Source organism: Macaca fascicularis, chromosome 5, assembly GCF_037993035.2.
Source record: "Macaca fascicularis isolate 582-1 chromosome 5, T2T-MFA8v1.1".
Lineage (NCBI taxonomy): Eukaryota > Metazoa > Chordata > Mammalia > Primates > Cercopithecidae > Macaca > Macaca fascicularis.
The window spans coordinates 15,104,302-15,120,929 of record NC_088379.1 but is presented as its reverse complement, the minus strand read 5'-3'; the positions used below and the strand labels follow the sequence as shown (position 1 = coordinate 15,120,929).

Below are 16,628 nucleotides of genomic sequence, written 5' to 3'. Positions count from 1 at the left end.
TTCATGAAAGAGGAAAAGAGGAGAAATAATTCCCATCCTGCTCTCCCTGAGATGCCTGGAGATGTTCTTCAGCCTATGAAAGGTTGCCAACCTCCAGGCCAACGTGCCTGGGCACTCCTGACACCATGATTTCTCAATAGAAGAGCCTCTTCTTAAAACTCAATTGCCCCAAAATGAGAACTCTGCCATTATTGCCCTCCTGAGTGTAGCTCCCATCCTCTCTGAGGTTACTTGGGACACTCTAGAAAGGGAGACCTTTGCCCACAGCAGAGGCCATCAGGACCACCAGGAGCTTGTCAGGTAAGCACTCTTTGTCAAAACAGAAACAAAAACTGGTACTGAAAGGAGACCAAAAAAAAACAAGAAAGAAAGAAAGAAAGAAAGAAAGAAAGAAAGAAAGAAAGAAAGAAAGAAAGAAAGAAAGAAAGAAAGAAAGAAAGAAAGAAAGAGAAAGAAAGAAGGAAAGAAAGAAAGAAAGAGAAAGAGAGAGAGAGAAAGAAAGAAAGAAAGAAAGAAAGAAAGAAAGAAAGAAAGAAAGAAAGAAAGAAAGAAAGAAAGAAAGAAAGAAAGAGAGAAAGAAAGAAAAGAGTTTAGCCATCTAGAAATACAATCTATTATAAAGATTTAGTTTAAAAGGAAGGAAAAGAAGTGGGAAAGGTACTGATTATGCTTTGCATGGGGGCTGTCACAGGGACCCTGGGTCCTTCCCCTCCTGCTCCCCAACTTTTCTCAAAATTACTCATTCTATCCAATCAACAACTGACAAGTATTTCACTCTTACTAATGTGACTAATGTTCTACTTGATGCCTCTTTCAACAGCCTGTCATGTGTAGTTTGCCCCCGACTACAAACAGACGCATAGACCTTCCAGGTTATCCATGGGGTACCTCAACAGAATCATTGCAAGACAAGATCTTAGCGGCTGCCACCTTTCTCCAGGAGCACAAGTGTGACATTACCTTGATGACAACCTCCTCCAAAGGGATTCACTGATGCTCATTAGGGACATAAAAATCCACGTTTTAGTGCCTTTGTTTGTTGTTTGTTTTGATGGTAACATATTTTTCATTTACACATTTTACTTCCAAAGTTAAATCAAAAGTCACTACCATTAGTGCCTTCAGAGAATCTTTCACTGTAGAGGGTTTGCCAACCTCTTCTCTTGCCTCCTGGTGCCCCTGGACCACTTACGATGGCCATAAGTTGGCCATGGTCTTCTGATGCAAGATATTGCTCCTCTCTGTTTCATGCTGTGCATTATTAAATAACAAAGAGCTGGATGCCTGCTGAACACTCCTGAAAATAGGAGCCTTCACAGACCTGAGCCCATGACCCTCTATACTTATTATGTTTTGGGTCATAGGTACAGTACCCACAAGCTCACACAGCTACTGAGGGCATCTTAGACAGGATGGAGCCAATACTGGGTCCTTGGGCATATTCTATCTGTATAGGGGTGTGACTTTGTTCATTCTCCATCCCCTGGCAGGTGTCATTATGTTTCAGGAGATCATAGGTCCCCGAAAACTGGTGTAGTTGAGATACATAATGGCCTCCTCAAACAGGGTCTTTTCAGAGGTGCTTTTCTGGTTTGGTTTTTCTAAATATTGTCACCTCTTCATGTGAAGAAAGGAATGTGGTCATAAGCCAATGTGCCTCATGACTGTCAGCCTTAACACCAAGAAAAGGCAGCTTACCTTCTCCCTTTTTCAGCTTTCCAAGGGAGCAACTGGTGATCTTTGCAGCACACATGGGCTAGAGGCAGAAAATCCAAAAGGGAGACTCTCTAGGTCCTTCTTTTTCTCCAAGATAGGAAGCGAGGTGGCATATGGAAATGTGCACTTGTGTGGGGTTATGTGATATGTGTGCATGTGTGTGGGAATGCATGTGTATATGTGAGTGCTTTCTTAAGTGCACGTATGTGGGGGTACCTTGAAAAATTTTATCCAAAAGACACAGACCTCCTTAAAGGGTGTTTGACTGTTTAAGAATGATTTACGGAAGACCCAAAAAGCAAAGAAGTGATCAAAAACCTTGATTTGTAGGGACAATTGATTATAGAAGAGCTAAAAAAAAAATTACAAAAAGAAAACACTGTATAAGGCTTTGAAACAGCCCTATTACTTGAGGAAAAATACCTGTTATTAAGTGGCTTCATTCAAATGGCTATTTTAGCACTCTTGACTTACTACAAATAGTAGTTTCATATGATTTAATCTAACATAAAAATTGAGTTAGGTTTCAAATGCATTGAGAATCAGAACCAACAATTAAACATCGTTTCTAAAAACATGTTAATATGATTCCACTACTGGGGATATACCCAAATGAAAGTAAATCATTCTAAAAAACAAGCAAACAAACAAACAAACAAACCCCACACACACTCATATGTTCATTGTGGTACTAGTCACAATAGCAAAAACATGGAATCAACCTGGATGCCCATCAATGGTGAATTGAAAAAAGAAAATGTGGTACATATACATCATGGGATACTATCTATGCAGTCCTGAAAAATAATGAATCGTGTCCTTTGCAGTAACATGGATGCAGCTGGAGGCTATTACCCTAAGCAAATTAACACAGGAATAGAAAACCAAATACCACATGTTCTCACTTATAAGAGAAGGAGCTAGGCCAGGCACGGTGGCTCACGACTATAATCCCAGCACTTTGGGAGGCCGAGGCGGGTGGATCATGAGGTCCGGCGTTCGAGAGCAGCCTGGCCACCATGGTGAAATCCCGTCTCTACTAAAAATAAAAAAATTAGCCGGGCATGGTGGCAGGCGCCTGTAATCCCAGCTGCTCGGAATACTGAGGCAGGAAAATTGCTTGAACCCCGGAGGCGGAGGTTGCAGTGAGCCAAGATTGTGCCACTGCACTCTAGCCTGGGTGACAGAGCAAGACTCCGTCTCGGGGGAAAAAAAAAAAAAAGAGAGAAGGAGCCAAATATTAGGTAAGCGTGGACATAAAATTGGCAATAATATGGCTGGAGACTACTAGAGTGGGGAGAAAGGGAGGGTAGCAAGGTTTGAAAAATTACCTATTGGGTACTATGCTCACTACCTGAGTGACAAGATCATTTGTACAGCAAACCTCAGCGACATGCAATTTACCCATGTAACAAATCTACACATGCACCCTCTGAACCTAAAATAAAAGTTAAGGAATGTGTTAATATTATGTGGTTAATAACAACATTCTTTCTAAGGTAAATAAACTTAATAGGTTTTCGCCTTGCAATCATACCCAATACTAGAGAATCCACACTTTGCTGTCTCTTCGTTTTCTAAAGAAATAAAACTTTCGTTGTCCTAAACAGGAATCCTGAAATCTCATGATGAATGAGGACTTAAAATTTGGAATGCAAATATTCTTGAGTAGGTCTAAGATTAATGCCTTTTGCCCAGTGAATTATATTTTACTGATGTTTGTTTAGCCCAATGTCCTTATTTTCTGATAATACATATATTTTAATGCACATTAGTTGCCCAACAAATTAATATTGCTTTAGTGCAGCAGCTCAGCATTTGCCATGTCTGTTTATAAAGTAACCTTTGAAGGAAGGGTTGATTTTTGACAACGTTGGCCTGGCGATAAGTTTGGCATAGTTAAGACTCACCTCAGAACAAAACTGCACCCATTCATATAATCTCTGGTGACTGCATAAACAGGGCCAGGTCTCTAGGTCCAGAAGCTACGTGGTAGGAACAGGCATGAGAGTAAAATCAGCTTTTGAATTTCAAATCCCCAGCTGGTGACCAGACACGCATTCAATTCCCAGCCTTAACCAGTGTGCTTTTAACAACTGTGCTCAGACTTCCTTTCACACTCCCAAAGAAAGCATTCATCATTTAAGTTTTGTGTGATCATGAGAAGAATAACATGATCCCAATCTAACCAGAACATGCCAGGCAATGTCCAAATTAGGGACATTCTCATAACACCTAACCAATTCTTCTGCAAACCGCCAGTCATCAAAAAACACGCAACATCTGAGAACCAGCCATAGCCAAAAAGAACCCAGAAAGTCACGATCACTAAATGCAACACGGTGTCGTGCTGGGTTCCGGGACAGAAAAAGAACAATAGGAGCTGAAAATGTAAGTCTACACCAAACCTGCACATGCATGTTTATAGCAGCTCTATTCATCGTTGTCAAAATTTAGAGGCATCCAAAATGTCCTAGATGAATGAATAAATGAACTTGGGTACATCCAATCCATGGAATTTTAGTAGTAGGTGAATGAATAAAGGGACTTAGATATATCCAATCATTGGAATTTTATCAGCACTTAAAAGAAATGTGCTATCAAGTTATAAAAAACACAGCGAAACCTTAAGTGCATATTACTAAGTAAAAAGTCAATATAAAAAGGTTACATACTGTATGATTCCAACTATATGACATTCTTAAAAAGACAAAACTGTGGAGACAGTAAAACGATCAGCAGTTGTCAGGGGTTGTAGGGGATGGAGTGGTAAGTAGGCAGAACACAGAGAATTTTTAGGGCAGCTAAACTATTCTGTATGATACCATAGTGGTAGGTATTGTCATTATACCTTTCTTAGTTAATTGATATTATGCATGTCATTATACATTTCTCAGAACTCAAAGAATGTACAGCACTTGGAGTGAACCTAATGGAAATGATGGACATTGGGTGATAATGACATGTTAACACAGTTTTATTACTTACAGTAAATGTACTACCCTGGTTCATGATGTTGAGGGTGGGGGAGACTGCCTGCATGTGGCGAGGGGTACATGGAACTTTTGATACTTTCCACTCAATTGTGCTATGAACATAAAACTACTCTAAAAAATAAAGTCTGTCAATAATAACACTAATAAAAAACTAGAACAATAGGTAAATTCTAAGCAAGTCTGAAGAAAATATGGACTTCAATTGACAACAATGTATCAATATTTGTTAATTAGTTGTGACAAATGTACCATAGTAATTAACAGGTAAATAGGGAACCCACGTGAGAAGTGGAATGATAACTATCTTTGCAATTCTCTGTAAACCTAAAATTACTCTAAAACTTTAAAAAAAATTTTAAAGGGGCAGAGAGAGGAGAGTTCCACAATTTATCAATGTATGGGTACATTGCCTCATTTGCGGTGGCCTCCAGATAATTCTTCTCTAATTGTGTTTCAGACACTGTGCTTGGTCCGCCTAAGCCTTGGCTCCACATCCATCCCATGAGGACCTGGGCCAACTTTCCTCCTGGGGTTCTCGTGAAATGGGCCTTTATGTACTCATCCCCAGGAGTTACAGAGCACCTCCGTGCTGGGAGCATGGGGGAGGCGGAAGGGCCTGAAGCTACTGGAAACTGCTATGCACCGCATGGCCAGGGCTCCGTGTCCTCTGCTGTCTCCCCAGAGCCATTGTAAAAGGACATCGTTTCCTAAGTTCATGGAGATGTGAGGAAAGCTTGGGGAAACAGCCTTAGCGCAGTGCCCAGCACACTGTAAGCTCATTGGAGGAAGCGTGTATTTCTTCCTGTGGACGTCCATGAAGGCGTGGAGTAGCATGCAGAGCGTCAGGAGCCTATGACACCAACAGAGAGGGGCTCGCACTGGAGCCTGGCCTTGAAGGATGAGGTGGTATGTGCCAGGCAGAGTGGGTCGGGAAGGGGATCCCAAGTGCAGGGAACAGCAGAGGCAAAGGCAGTCAGTGGGCGTATGCATGGAGTATCTGCAAATGATGGGACAGGGTTTCAGTGTGGCCAGATTGCAGTGTGTGTGTGCGTGTGTGCGTGTGTCTGTCCCTGTGTCCCTGTGTGTCAGTGTCTCTGTGTGTGATTCTGTGTGTGTGTGCCTATGAGCATGTGTGTGCATGTATCTATGTGTCAGTGTGTGTGTCTCTGTGTGTCTACAAGTGTGTGGTGTCTTTGTGTTTGTGTGTGTTTGAGTGTGTCAGTGTGTGTTTGTGTGTGTCTTTGTATGTGTATCAGTGTGTATGTGTATTTATGTGTCTGGGTGTGAGTACCTGGAAAGGAGGTTGGAATGGCAGCATGAGCCAAGGAGGTGACTGCCACCCAGCCTGCTCTGATGCTGTGCCGCTGAGTCTAAAATGGAAAGAGCAAAGCAGACGCTGGGATGAGAGTCACAGGAAGGGGAAGGGCCCCAAGGAGCCAGTGGGGAGTGTGCAGTGTCACCTGGCAAAGCTCGGAGAAGCACTTCCCAGAAAGACCCCGGAGCCCGCATGTTTCCTTGTAAATATGTTTTGTGTTCCAACTGCAATCTGCCTCCAAAGAATCTGCCTGCCTCCCAAGGATCAAGTAGAATTTTCCATTTGGTAGGAGACTCCCATTGTTGAGCAAAGCAGCTTTGCCTTGCCTATGTCCAAATAATCCTCCAAAATACTGCATGAGAGAGCCTGTTCGTGGAGGTCAGGGCCTGAGTGGGGTGTTTGTGAGGATAGTGAGGATGGACACTTGGGTGAGGCAATTTTAGGAGAGAGGCACACAGCTTCAGAAAGGGCTGCTTCTGACACATTCATGCAGAGACTGAGCCTCTGAGTGAATCAGTCAACGTCTATAGCTATGACCATGGAATTCTCAAACAGGTGGATCGTTCATAAAATCCAAACACAGTTACAAGTTTTGGCCTGCATATCGTTGAGCTACAACTTTATTTTTAGAAAATTTTAATTAGGTGTCAACCAATTTCATATAAACACATCTGGATTTCGGGACGTCACTTTAAAAATCAGAAAGTGTGACAATACTGAACCTAATCCCTGCATTTTTTCAGTCAATTGGCGATGAGTGTTGACCTCTACAGAGGCAGAGACTCTCTAGTTTGTCGCAGTCCCCATCACTCCCTATTGCCTTATCTCAAACCCAAAAGTCAGTTGCCAGTTAATATCACACTTAAACAATAGTTTTCTTACGGCTGAATTAAGGAAAGGTGAACAATTTCTTGTTCTGAAACATCTATGAAAGGTGAGGTGATAACATATAATGAGGGCCACATCTTCCCTGTAGAAGTGAGTTTCTTTTTAAATGCTTCATATGTAAATAATAAATGTCTGTTTTCAAAGAATACAACTGAAGACCTTATTCTGAGGCAAAACGATTCTGCTCCACTTTATGTTAACAGCTTAGCCCAGTAAAAATTTAGTACACAGCTCTAAAGGAGATGTTGTTATTGTCAGCACACTGCAAATGGATGATGGCAGAGGCTCAGTGGTTAGGGCATAGCACTCAGCTAAACACATGCTGTGGCCAGGATTCTACCGGGGTCATTCCGGTGTGAGACTGTGCCTGTAGCAGGCAGGGCAGCCTAAGCTCTCCAAATGAGACCTGAAGGTAAATCTTTTCAACAGTAATCTTATATTAAAAATTCCCTCTTTACCAGCCTCTTGGAGCCTCATAGAATCAGGGAATTTCCCTACTTCTAGAATCAGGGAATCCTCTGCTTATGTGGTAACTTCAGATGGAAAAAGGAACTCAGACACTAAGAAAGCTTCGGTAACTTCAGTCACCCATTCAACAAATATTTATTGAGAGTGGCAGGCAGGAAGAGATCAGACCATGGATGTAGAGAATCTCACATTTAATTTTGAGATCTTCCTTTTCCTGCCTCTGTGAACTTGGACAAGCTATTGCATATCTCCAGAACCAATTCCTGGTTTTGTAAAAGAGGAAGAATCATTGCATTCCCTACTAGAGCGGATGTGATGAGGGAAAAGGAGAAATCAGGTAAAATGGGCTCAGTAGTTTGGCAGCTCAGATCATGTCATTATTGTTATTTTACTTCTCCATAGACATCACTGCTGGGGTCCTCTCCCCATCAAGGAGGGTCATTGCAAGGCTGAGTTGTCCTCCTATCCTGGCCACAGGGTGGACAGGGAAGGGCCTAGAGGAAGCGTTTAATGGCATGCAGGTAACCCCCCCTTTTCACTGGATTACATCCAGCACTTTCCCTGCAGGAACTGGCTCCCTTGGAGGGGCGTGACTGGGAGGAGCTGTGAGTAAGGTGCCATAGTGTTATAAAAACCCAGTGAGTGTTGTAAAAACCCAGTCAGCCTGCCTCCTGTTGAATAGTCCACCCTCCTTGCACTCTACCTGAGACAGCTGCAGCCTGCAATTCACTCCCACCTCCTGGGATTGCACTGGATCGGTGTGCTCAGAACAAGGTAAAAGCCTTGCTCCTTTAACAGCTTTATTACCTGCCACCACTTATCACTCCACCAAGGGCCTGGAGTTCCTTGGGCCTGCATTCCATCATGGGCAGGTGGGGGCTGAGCCCCACGTCCATGAGAAATGACTGGGTGTTTTTCTGGCATATCTCATCTCCTCTTCACCATTTATTGCTGTTCTCTGCCCTTTTGTGATTGTCTTTCTCCTCCTTAACCCTAGAAGATGGCCAACTTCTAGGGTAGAAATCAGATCAGGACCATTTCCTGGGCCTGCCTCTTTTTATAAAAATTCTGTGCTTTGTTTTAAATGGAGCACAAATAATACAAATCATCTTATCATTATGTGTTATAACAAACTAAATTGTCATCATTCATAGTTGTTTTTCTTATTCTTTGGCAATGTTTTTAAAGGGCAGAGTAAATGTGAAAAGCAAAAAGGGATCAATCAGGGGTGACAGAAAGGAATAAGGAGATTGATCTGGCTACCCATACCAGCTTTGAACTTGCCCACTATGAGATCCTGAGCAATTTATTTACCTGTCTGAGCCTTAAGAGTCAGAGCTGTCACCCAGGATGACATATTAATAGCTAACTGGAAGGGCTCTTGCGTGGATTTAGCAAGGTGGGAATCAAACCCTAGACCAGTACTTAGCATATAGGAGGTGTCATATAGAAATTGGCTTCTCTTCTCCTGTTAAGCATGGGTTTTTAATTGTACACATGATCAGATCCATGTAGTTCAGTGTGACATTGATGTTCATCCTATTGATTCAATGATTTCTCATGATCCTTGTCTTCGATCTTGTAGTGTGAACTATCTGGTTGAAATTCACCTGTCTCCATCCTGGTTCACTTTGTGCAGGCAAATCAGATGACCACCACACCTTACACCTTTCCTTAAACTCTTACTTCCCCCAAAAAAGCTCCCCCACCCCCACAAACCCAGCCACCCCACCCAAACCCCAGGCATGTTCAACTCTGGGTCAACATCACCTTTCATGACGTTTACCACGTCCTTTCTCATTTTGGGCATCTGTCACGTCTTTTCTCATTTCGGGCATCCATGCCCATATGGAGTCAGGAGATAGAAATCCAGCGCTTTGGAGCTGAAAGAAAGTTTGGAGCAGTAACTTGTTTCAGATCAGAGACAGAGATGATGAGACAGATTCCCTGATCAATGCTATTTAAATTCTGCCAAAGAGTGGCCTCTAAGCTCTTTCAAGTCTGAGACTTTCTCAATCATGGTGATTTCTTCAACACCTAGTCTAGTGCGTGGCATATAGTAGGTGCTCAGTAAATGCTTGTTAAATGAGTGAATGAAAGAGTGAAGAGTGAGCAAATGCAGGAGTTAATGAGTGCGTAAATGATAAATGAGAATTCGTGAGGCTCCAAAGAGTGGTAGTTTTGTGATACTCAAGACTCAAGTCAAGTGGAAATGTAAGTAGACAGGCTGTTTGTCTAGTGACTCCGGAAGCCAGAAGCGTTCTTGGTCTACTCTGAAATCAGGCAGGTACCTGTCAGGGTAGGGGGAGGCCAGTGTGTAGTCCTGCATAGCTGAACTGCTGCCTGCCACTGACTCACCTGCCTTTTGTCAAACAGGTGCCCGCCCAGTTGCAGCCATGAGGATCCGTAGCCTCACCCTGCTCTCCTTCCTCCTACTGGCTGCTCAGGTGCTCCTGGTGGAGGGAGGAAAAAAAGTGAAGAATGGACTTCACAGCAAAGTGGTCTCAGAACAAAAGGACACTCTAGGCAACACCCAGATTAAGCAGAAAAACAGGCCTGGGAACAAAGGCAAGTTTGTCACCAAAGACCAAGCCAACTGCAGATGGGCTGCGACTGAGCAGGAGGAGGGCATCTCTCTCAAGGTTGAGTGCACTCGATTGGACCATGAATTTTCCTGTGTCTTTGCTGGCAATCCAACCTCGTGCCTAAAGCTCAAGGATGAGAGAGTCTATTGGAAACAAATTGCCCGGAATCTGCGCTCGCAGAAAGACATCTGTAGATATTCCAAGACAGCCGTGAAAACCAGAGTGTGCAGAAAGGATTTTCCAGAATCCAGTCTTAAGCTAGTCAGCTCCACTCTATTTGGGAACACAAAGCCCAGGAAGGAGAAAACAGAGATGTCCCCCGGGGAGCACATCAAGGGAAAAGAGACCACCCCCGCTAGCCTAGCAGTGACCGAGACCATGACCACCAAAGCTCCCGAGTGTGTGGAGGACCCAGATACGGCAAACCAGAGGAGGACTGCCCTGGAGTTCTGTGGAGAGACTTGGAGCTCTCTCTGCACATTCTTCCTCAGAATAATACAGGACACGTCATGCTGATGAGGTCAAAAGAGAATGGGTTCCCTTAAGAGATGTCAGGTCATAAGTCCCTCTGTACACCATAAAGCTCTCTACAGTCGCCCCCAAAATATGAACTTTTGTGCTAAGTGAGTGCAACAAAAATATTTAAACAGATTTTGTAATTTTTGCTTTTGTGTTTCGGAATTTGCTTTATTTTTCTTGGAGGTGAGGTTCAGAGGCTGTTTCCTGCAGCGTGTATTTCCATGGCGCACACAGCTATGTGTTTGAGCAGTGAAGAGTGTTTGAGCTGAATGAACCAGAGTGATAATTTCAGCGCAATGAACTTTCTGCTGAATTAATGGTAATAAAACTCTGGGTGTTTTTCAGAAATACATTCCAACATTGCTTGGTTTCTCTGTGTCTGTTCCCAAATAAACTCATAAAGTAGTCCCCATATATCAATGGAAAAACTGTCTAAATAGCAACTTCTAGTTCCCCACCCTGCTCAAGTTATGTCTTCCCAGAATCCTTCTTTATAATTGTATCCATTGGTCTGTGGTGTTTGGTGCTTATTGAAGCATAATAATTAAGATCCCTGTTTTCAGGTGGGATACCTGGTACATGATATGATTAAATCATTTGTCAGGGACTCATAGATGGTAAGAGGGGAGGTAGGATTGGAACCCAGGAGTTCTGACAGCTGAGTCTGCAGGGTTGAGGAACCTCTCCTACTGATGCATGTCAGAGATGCCCATTCCCTCCCCAACCCAAAGGACCCCTGCCTTGCAAAGCTCATTTCTGGAGAAGAAATGAGCTTCATTTCTTCATTCTTCATTCTTGGAGAAGGAAGGCCTAGTTAAGTACAGTGGCCCATGATAAGGGCTGTAAAGGAAGGGGGAGAGGGCTATAAGGAAAACCAGAGAGAGGAGGCAGAAACTGCTGTAAGATCTGGGCTTGAGTGTAACAGGGGAGGTAACAGTGGAGCTGGATTTTGGAAAGAGTATCTGTAGGAATAAAATGGGGCAAAGTGGAGGCACTTTAGGCATTTGATAACATGAATGAAAGTGAATAGATGGGAAGTTCCAGATTCTGGGAGAGGTCAGGTATCTGGGATCAGATGGGATGCAGCGATGAGACTGCCATTATTCATTTATACGTTAATATGAAGGATCTGAAAGTTGTATTTTAAGAGTTTGGGAGAGAGGATGAACTGTCCCCAATGCCTTGTCACAATTCCACAACCAGGGAAAAGAGGAGCAGAAGATGATGAAAGCACTGTTCTTTAGCATGTCTGATGGTGGCAGGGAGGAATGGCAGGTGGGGTGGGAGGAAAGCCTTTTACATTCACCAACCTACTGGGATGCACACTGAGGATGTCAGAGGCCAATCCACAGTGCCACAGTCGCAGAGCGACATTTGGATGTCATCATGATCATCAACAAAACGAACACTTATCTCTTATCTGCTATGATCAAGCACTGTGCTAAGGCTTTCCCATGGATGGTGCATTTATTCATTCACTCACTCATTCAACATATAACTTACAGGGCACTGACTCACGCCAGGTTGTGTTCCAGGCACCAGAGATACAGCCACGGATGTCCAAGAGATGAGTGCTCTGCCCTCCTGGAACAGTGGGAAAAGTGATGATGAGTTCATGATTACACATGAGTTAAAGACTATTAAAGCAAGGGAAGGGGACAAAGTGATCGAGGGTAATGAGCTTTAGATGGGGTGATCAGGAAATGCCCATCAGGAGGTGACTTTTGAGCCTAGACCTAAAAGGAGGAATCAAGCCAGGAAACTCTCCTGAGTAAGAATGTTCCAAACAGAGGGACCAGTCAGAACAAATGCCCTGAAATCATGGTCAATCTATTATTCCATCTTGTTTGCCCCTTCTCTATGCCAGGAACTCTTCCAGACGTGAGAAATAGCAACCAAGGAAAGAGAAAAAATCCCTGTCTTCATGGCACTTCCATTCCCATGACAGGGATCATGATTGGCGTGTCGGAGAAATGTCCAAGAGGGTGGGGTCACTGGTCACTGTAGGATGGGGCCTGGGGCCTGACCTGTGAACCCTACCACCAACTCCAAGAGCACTGAAGCAACATTCCAGACCCTCCCCAAGCTCCTTCAAGTCACACCAGAGAAAGAATATTTTCCCATAAGGTCTACACAGGCTTTAGGCAGCCTGTGGCCCCCCCTCCTCCACATATATAACATAGCCCTGAGATAGAAAAAGACTGATAATCCCCTCCAGCAGTCATTCAACAGTCATCAGGTTTGTTATGGGTTGGCATGAACATTGGAGAACAGACCCAAAGCCTCCTTAAACTCCTCCAGGCCCACAGTTGCTGGTTCGAGTTCACTCCTGGCCTCTGGCCACTGGCAGAACTGGAAGGAGTTTTGCCTCTACCATAGAAGAGTGACCTGGATCTTGGCACAAAGTTTGCTTCTGCTGATAGATAACCAGTCTCAAGGCTAATTATTTAATCTTCTGAGCAGAAATGAGCTCATCTTGACAATGGAATCATGAAACCCACCCACTGTGAAGGGTCCTGAAACACTAACAATATCTCTGAATTTCTTAATACTATGCCAATAGTTAGATAATAGTTGTTCAACACCACTGACCATTTAAAGTCCACAGCAGGAGACTGAATTGTAGAGGGAAGTCAAAAGTCCCAGTGAAAACTCTCTAACTCTGGGAGGTTTTTGGTTTTGTTTGTTTGTTTCTGTAGTACAAGTGGCCAGGAGCCACCCTTATGGATCACCCACTATGTGTCAGTGGTTTTGCTCCATTGTCTCATGAATCCCCCACAACTCCATCCAGTAGAAGTCTCACCCTCATTTTCTTGATGAGGAAAGTGAGGCTGAGAGAAGCTGAGGAACCTGCCTGGGTTATGAAGTTATGAAGTGGCAGAGCCTATAACGAGAATCCCTGGCCTGGAGGCCCCAAGCCCTTTCTGCTCTGAAGTGCATGATTTTCTTCACTTGGTGAGCGAAGAGTGACATTTATGGTCTCTGGATGTGGGCCAAACTTGACAATGAACAAGATCCATCAGTCCATTCCACATATATATCCTCTTCCTTGTCCTTACAGAGAGAAAGTTCTAGAAGTGAACACTTCCACTGCACTCAGCCTCTGATCATAGTCACATGCTGAGGGGACATTTTAAGAACACAGTAAAAAGAAATATGTAAATAGAGGCTCCACAAACTTTACATTGACTTTCTTTTTTACCTTTTATTCTTTCTTTCTTTCTTTTTTTTTTTTTTTTTTGAGATGGAGTTTTGCTCTTGTTGGCACGATCTCGGCTCACTGCCACATCTGCCTCCAAGGTTCAATCGATTCTCTGGCCTCAGCCTCCCGAGTAGCTGGGATTATAGGCACCCACCACCACACCCAGCTAATTTTTGTATTTTTAGTAGAGATAGGGTTTCAACATGTTGGCCAGGCTGGTCTCAAACCCTTGACCTCAGGTGATCCACCCATCTTGGCCTCCCAGAGTGCTGGGATTATAGGCATGAGCCACCATGCCTGGCTACATTGACTTCTATTCACCTTAGTGCTACATATTTTCTCCCTGAGAACTTTCTGGATATGAAGTAGAGAAGCCACCTTTCTCTGTGTGTGTGATCTTTAAGATATGACTTGTTTTGACAGCAAAAGATGGAAATTTTTAGGTAGGTAATATGTGCTGAAGAATAGCATATTTGTATCCCCTAAAGCCACTCGGAAGTGGGAATGTCTCTCTTCCCTTATAAAACCATATCTCAGCAGAAAGAGGGCCTCTTCCCTCCAGCACCCCAGCTCTGTGTGGTAACTCACAGTCATACCAGTGCTGACATGAATTTCTGGAATCCAACATATCTCACCTAGCCTCTTTCCCCAGCCTCTCTCTGAAGTTGTTTTTGGCAGAACCGGCCAAGAATGCCAAAGTGTTTGGGGTTGAAAGCTTTCAAGCAGATATGACGCCAGTCATCCTCTGATGTGTTGGTTTGCTTAATGTGCTGTGTACAATTCTCACCTTGAAATGTCTCACTCAAAAATACTTCATGCAACAATATCCGAGAAAATCTTTATGAGACTCCCTCTGAAGAATGGGAGGAATGGGGAGAAGATTCTAGAAGAAAGCTGGCTTGGGACCTGGAGAACTTGAGGTGGGCTATCCAGGGGGAGTTTTCATAAAGTAGTTGAAAATGTGTGATACGCTTTGGCTGTGTCCCCATCCAAATCACATCTTGAATTGTAGCTCCCCTAATTCTCACATGTCATGAGAGGGACCCAGTGGGAGGTAATTGAATCATGAGGGGCAGGTGTTTCCCATGCTGTTCTCATGATAGTAAGTCTGATGAGATCTGATGGTTTTATAAAGGGTAGTTTCCCTTCACAAGCTCTCTCTTGCCTGCAGCCAAGTAAGACATGACTTTGCTCCTCATTTGCCTTCAGCCATGATTGGGAGGCCTCCCTAGCCATGTGGAACTGTGAGTCCATTAAACCTCTTTCCTTTATAAATTACCCGGCCTCAGGTTTGTCTTTATTAGCAGCATGAGAACAGACTAATACAAAGTGGGTAATAACACAGCAGAAATGAAATCTGTCTTGTCCACCATCGTAGCCCTGGTGCTCAGTGCATGCCCAGCACACAGTGGATCCTCCATAAATATTCGTTGAGTGCATGAAAGAGAAAGAGAGAAATCACTGCAGGGGCAATGATTATGGGCTCCAGAGTAAAAGAAAAGTGACCTGCAACAAGTTATTTCATCTCACACTTGCCATTTCTAAAATGGGTCTGGAATATGTATCCAATAAGAACTAATCACAATTAAAACCTAAATCTTGGTCCTTACACATATGTATTCTCATTAAATATTTGCTATAAGTAAGTGAATGAAAGAACCAGTTAGCTGAGAGAGGAGATAAGAAGGCAATTTTCTAAAAGAAGGTACACCAGACTCAAGATAGGCCATGCCAAGGACCTGCCTGTGAGATGGAGCCTGGCTGTGTGCAGCATGATCATGGGGTTCCTAAAGCCTCTACCCAATGGGCCTTAAGAACCCTGTGCTCATGAACTTCACAGAAGCACTTTGCATGACGAAGGAGGAAGATGGAGACAAAGCCGGCACCTATGAGCAGCCTCTGCGACTTTCTTAACCTGACTTCCAGCTCACTTCCTACAGGCTCCTCCTGCTCAGGTTCCTGGGCATCTGCTTGCCCTGAAGACCCTCCTGTGGGTACAGCAGCCCCTACCTTCGCTGCTCTTAGATCTTGGTGCTCAGGTGAGCCACTGATAAGAATAAGGATGCCACTTGCTGTGGGTGCTGGGTGAGCAGATAATGGATCTGCTTCGCTTCCCACTCTATTCTCAGCACCCACCCAGTGCATGGCAGCTGCTCAATAAACCTCAGAGGTTACCGAAGTGTTTCTCAACCTCGACACTGTTGAAAGTTTGGGCTGATAATTTCCTGGAGTAGGGAAAAGCCCTGTGCATGCCTGGCTGTGGAGTAGCATCCCTGGCCCATAGTACCCAGATGACTGTAGCAACCTTCCCCCTGTTATGACAACCAAAAATATCTCCAGAAGTTGCTAAGTGCCTCCTGGGGACAAAGTTACCCACAGTAGAGAACAACTGAACTACGGTGAAGTTGCAGCACACTCACAATTCACTTAGGCTCCTTCAACAATATGTGTCCTGCTGTGGAGGGGGAAAGAGAGAAGTGTAAAGACATCAATATTATAAGCAATTTAATCCACCCTTGGATGCAGTGAAAATATGCCCAGTATGTGCTTGAGAAAGCAGATGGGAGTTTGCTGCTTTTCTGTCTGTCTCTGGTCTTCCAGTGTTTAAAAATGTGTATTTTATTTTTGCTCTAAATGCAAACCAATGCCTTTATCTGGTACACAGTGAAAGACAGGTTGTTAAGCGTAATTTTGACTAAAATAAATTTTTACAAACATAAGCACTGTCTCCAAAACCTGACTGCCAGGCACAATGGGATTTAGTAGTGGCACATTTGCTACCAAATGCTGTCAGAACTAGCATCCAAAGTAAAGCAACAGCCCCCTGCCGTTGAAAGTGGCCAAGGTGAGTGATGTCATAGGAGAGTCCCATAGTTATCTAGGATCCCTCAAAGCTGAAAGTGCCACCTGCTTCTACACCCACTCCCATTAACATGACT

General features: G+C 43.8%; 1 protein-coding gene across 1 annotated transcript; it reads left to right on the top strand.

Annotated features, from left to right (window-relative positions):
- Positions 1–8,040: 8,040 nt before the first annotated feature.
- On the top strand, positions 8,041–10,835 carry FGFBP1 (fibroblast growth factor binding protein 1). The gene is made up of 2 exons (XM_005554515.4): positions 8,041–8,157; positions 9,760–10,835. The coding sequence occupies exon 2, from the start codon at positions 9,780–9,782 to the stop codon at positions 10,482–10,484; it is 705 nt and encodes a 234-aa protein (XP_005554572.3). The 5' UTR covers positions 8,041–8,157; positions 9,760–9,779; the 3' UTR covers positions 10,485–10,835.
- Positions 10,836–16,628: the final 5,793 nt, after the last annotated feature.

Excerpts from the sequence above, each read along its gene's own strand:
- FGFBP1 (XM_005554515.4), top strand. The coding sequence starts at position 9,780 with ATGAGGATCCGTAGCCTCACCCTGCTCTCCTTCCTCCTACTGGCTGCT.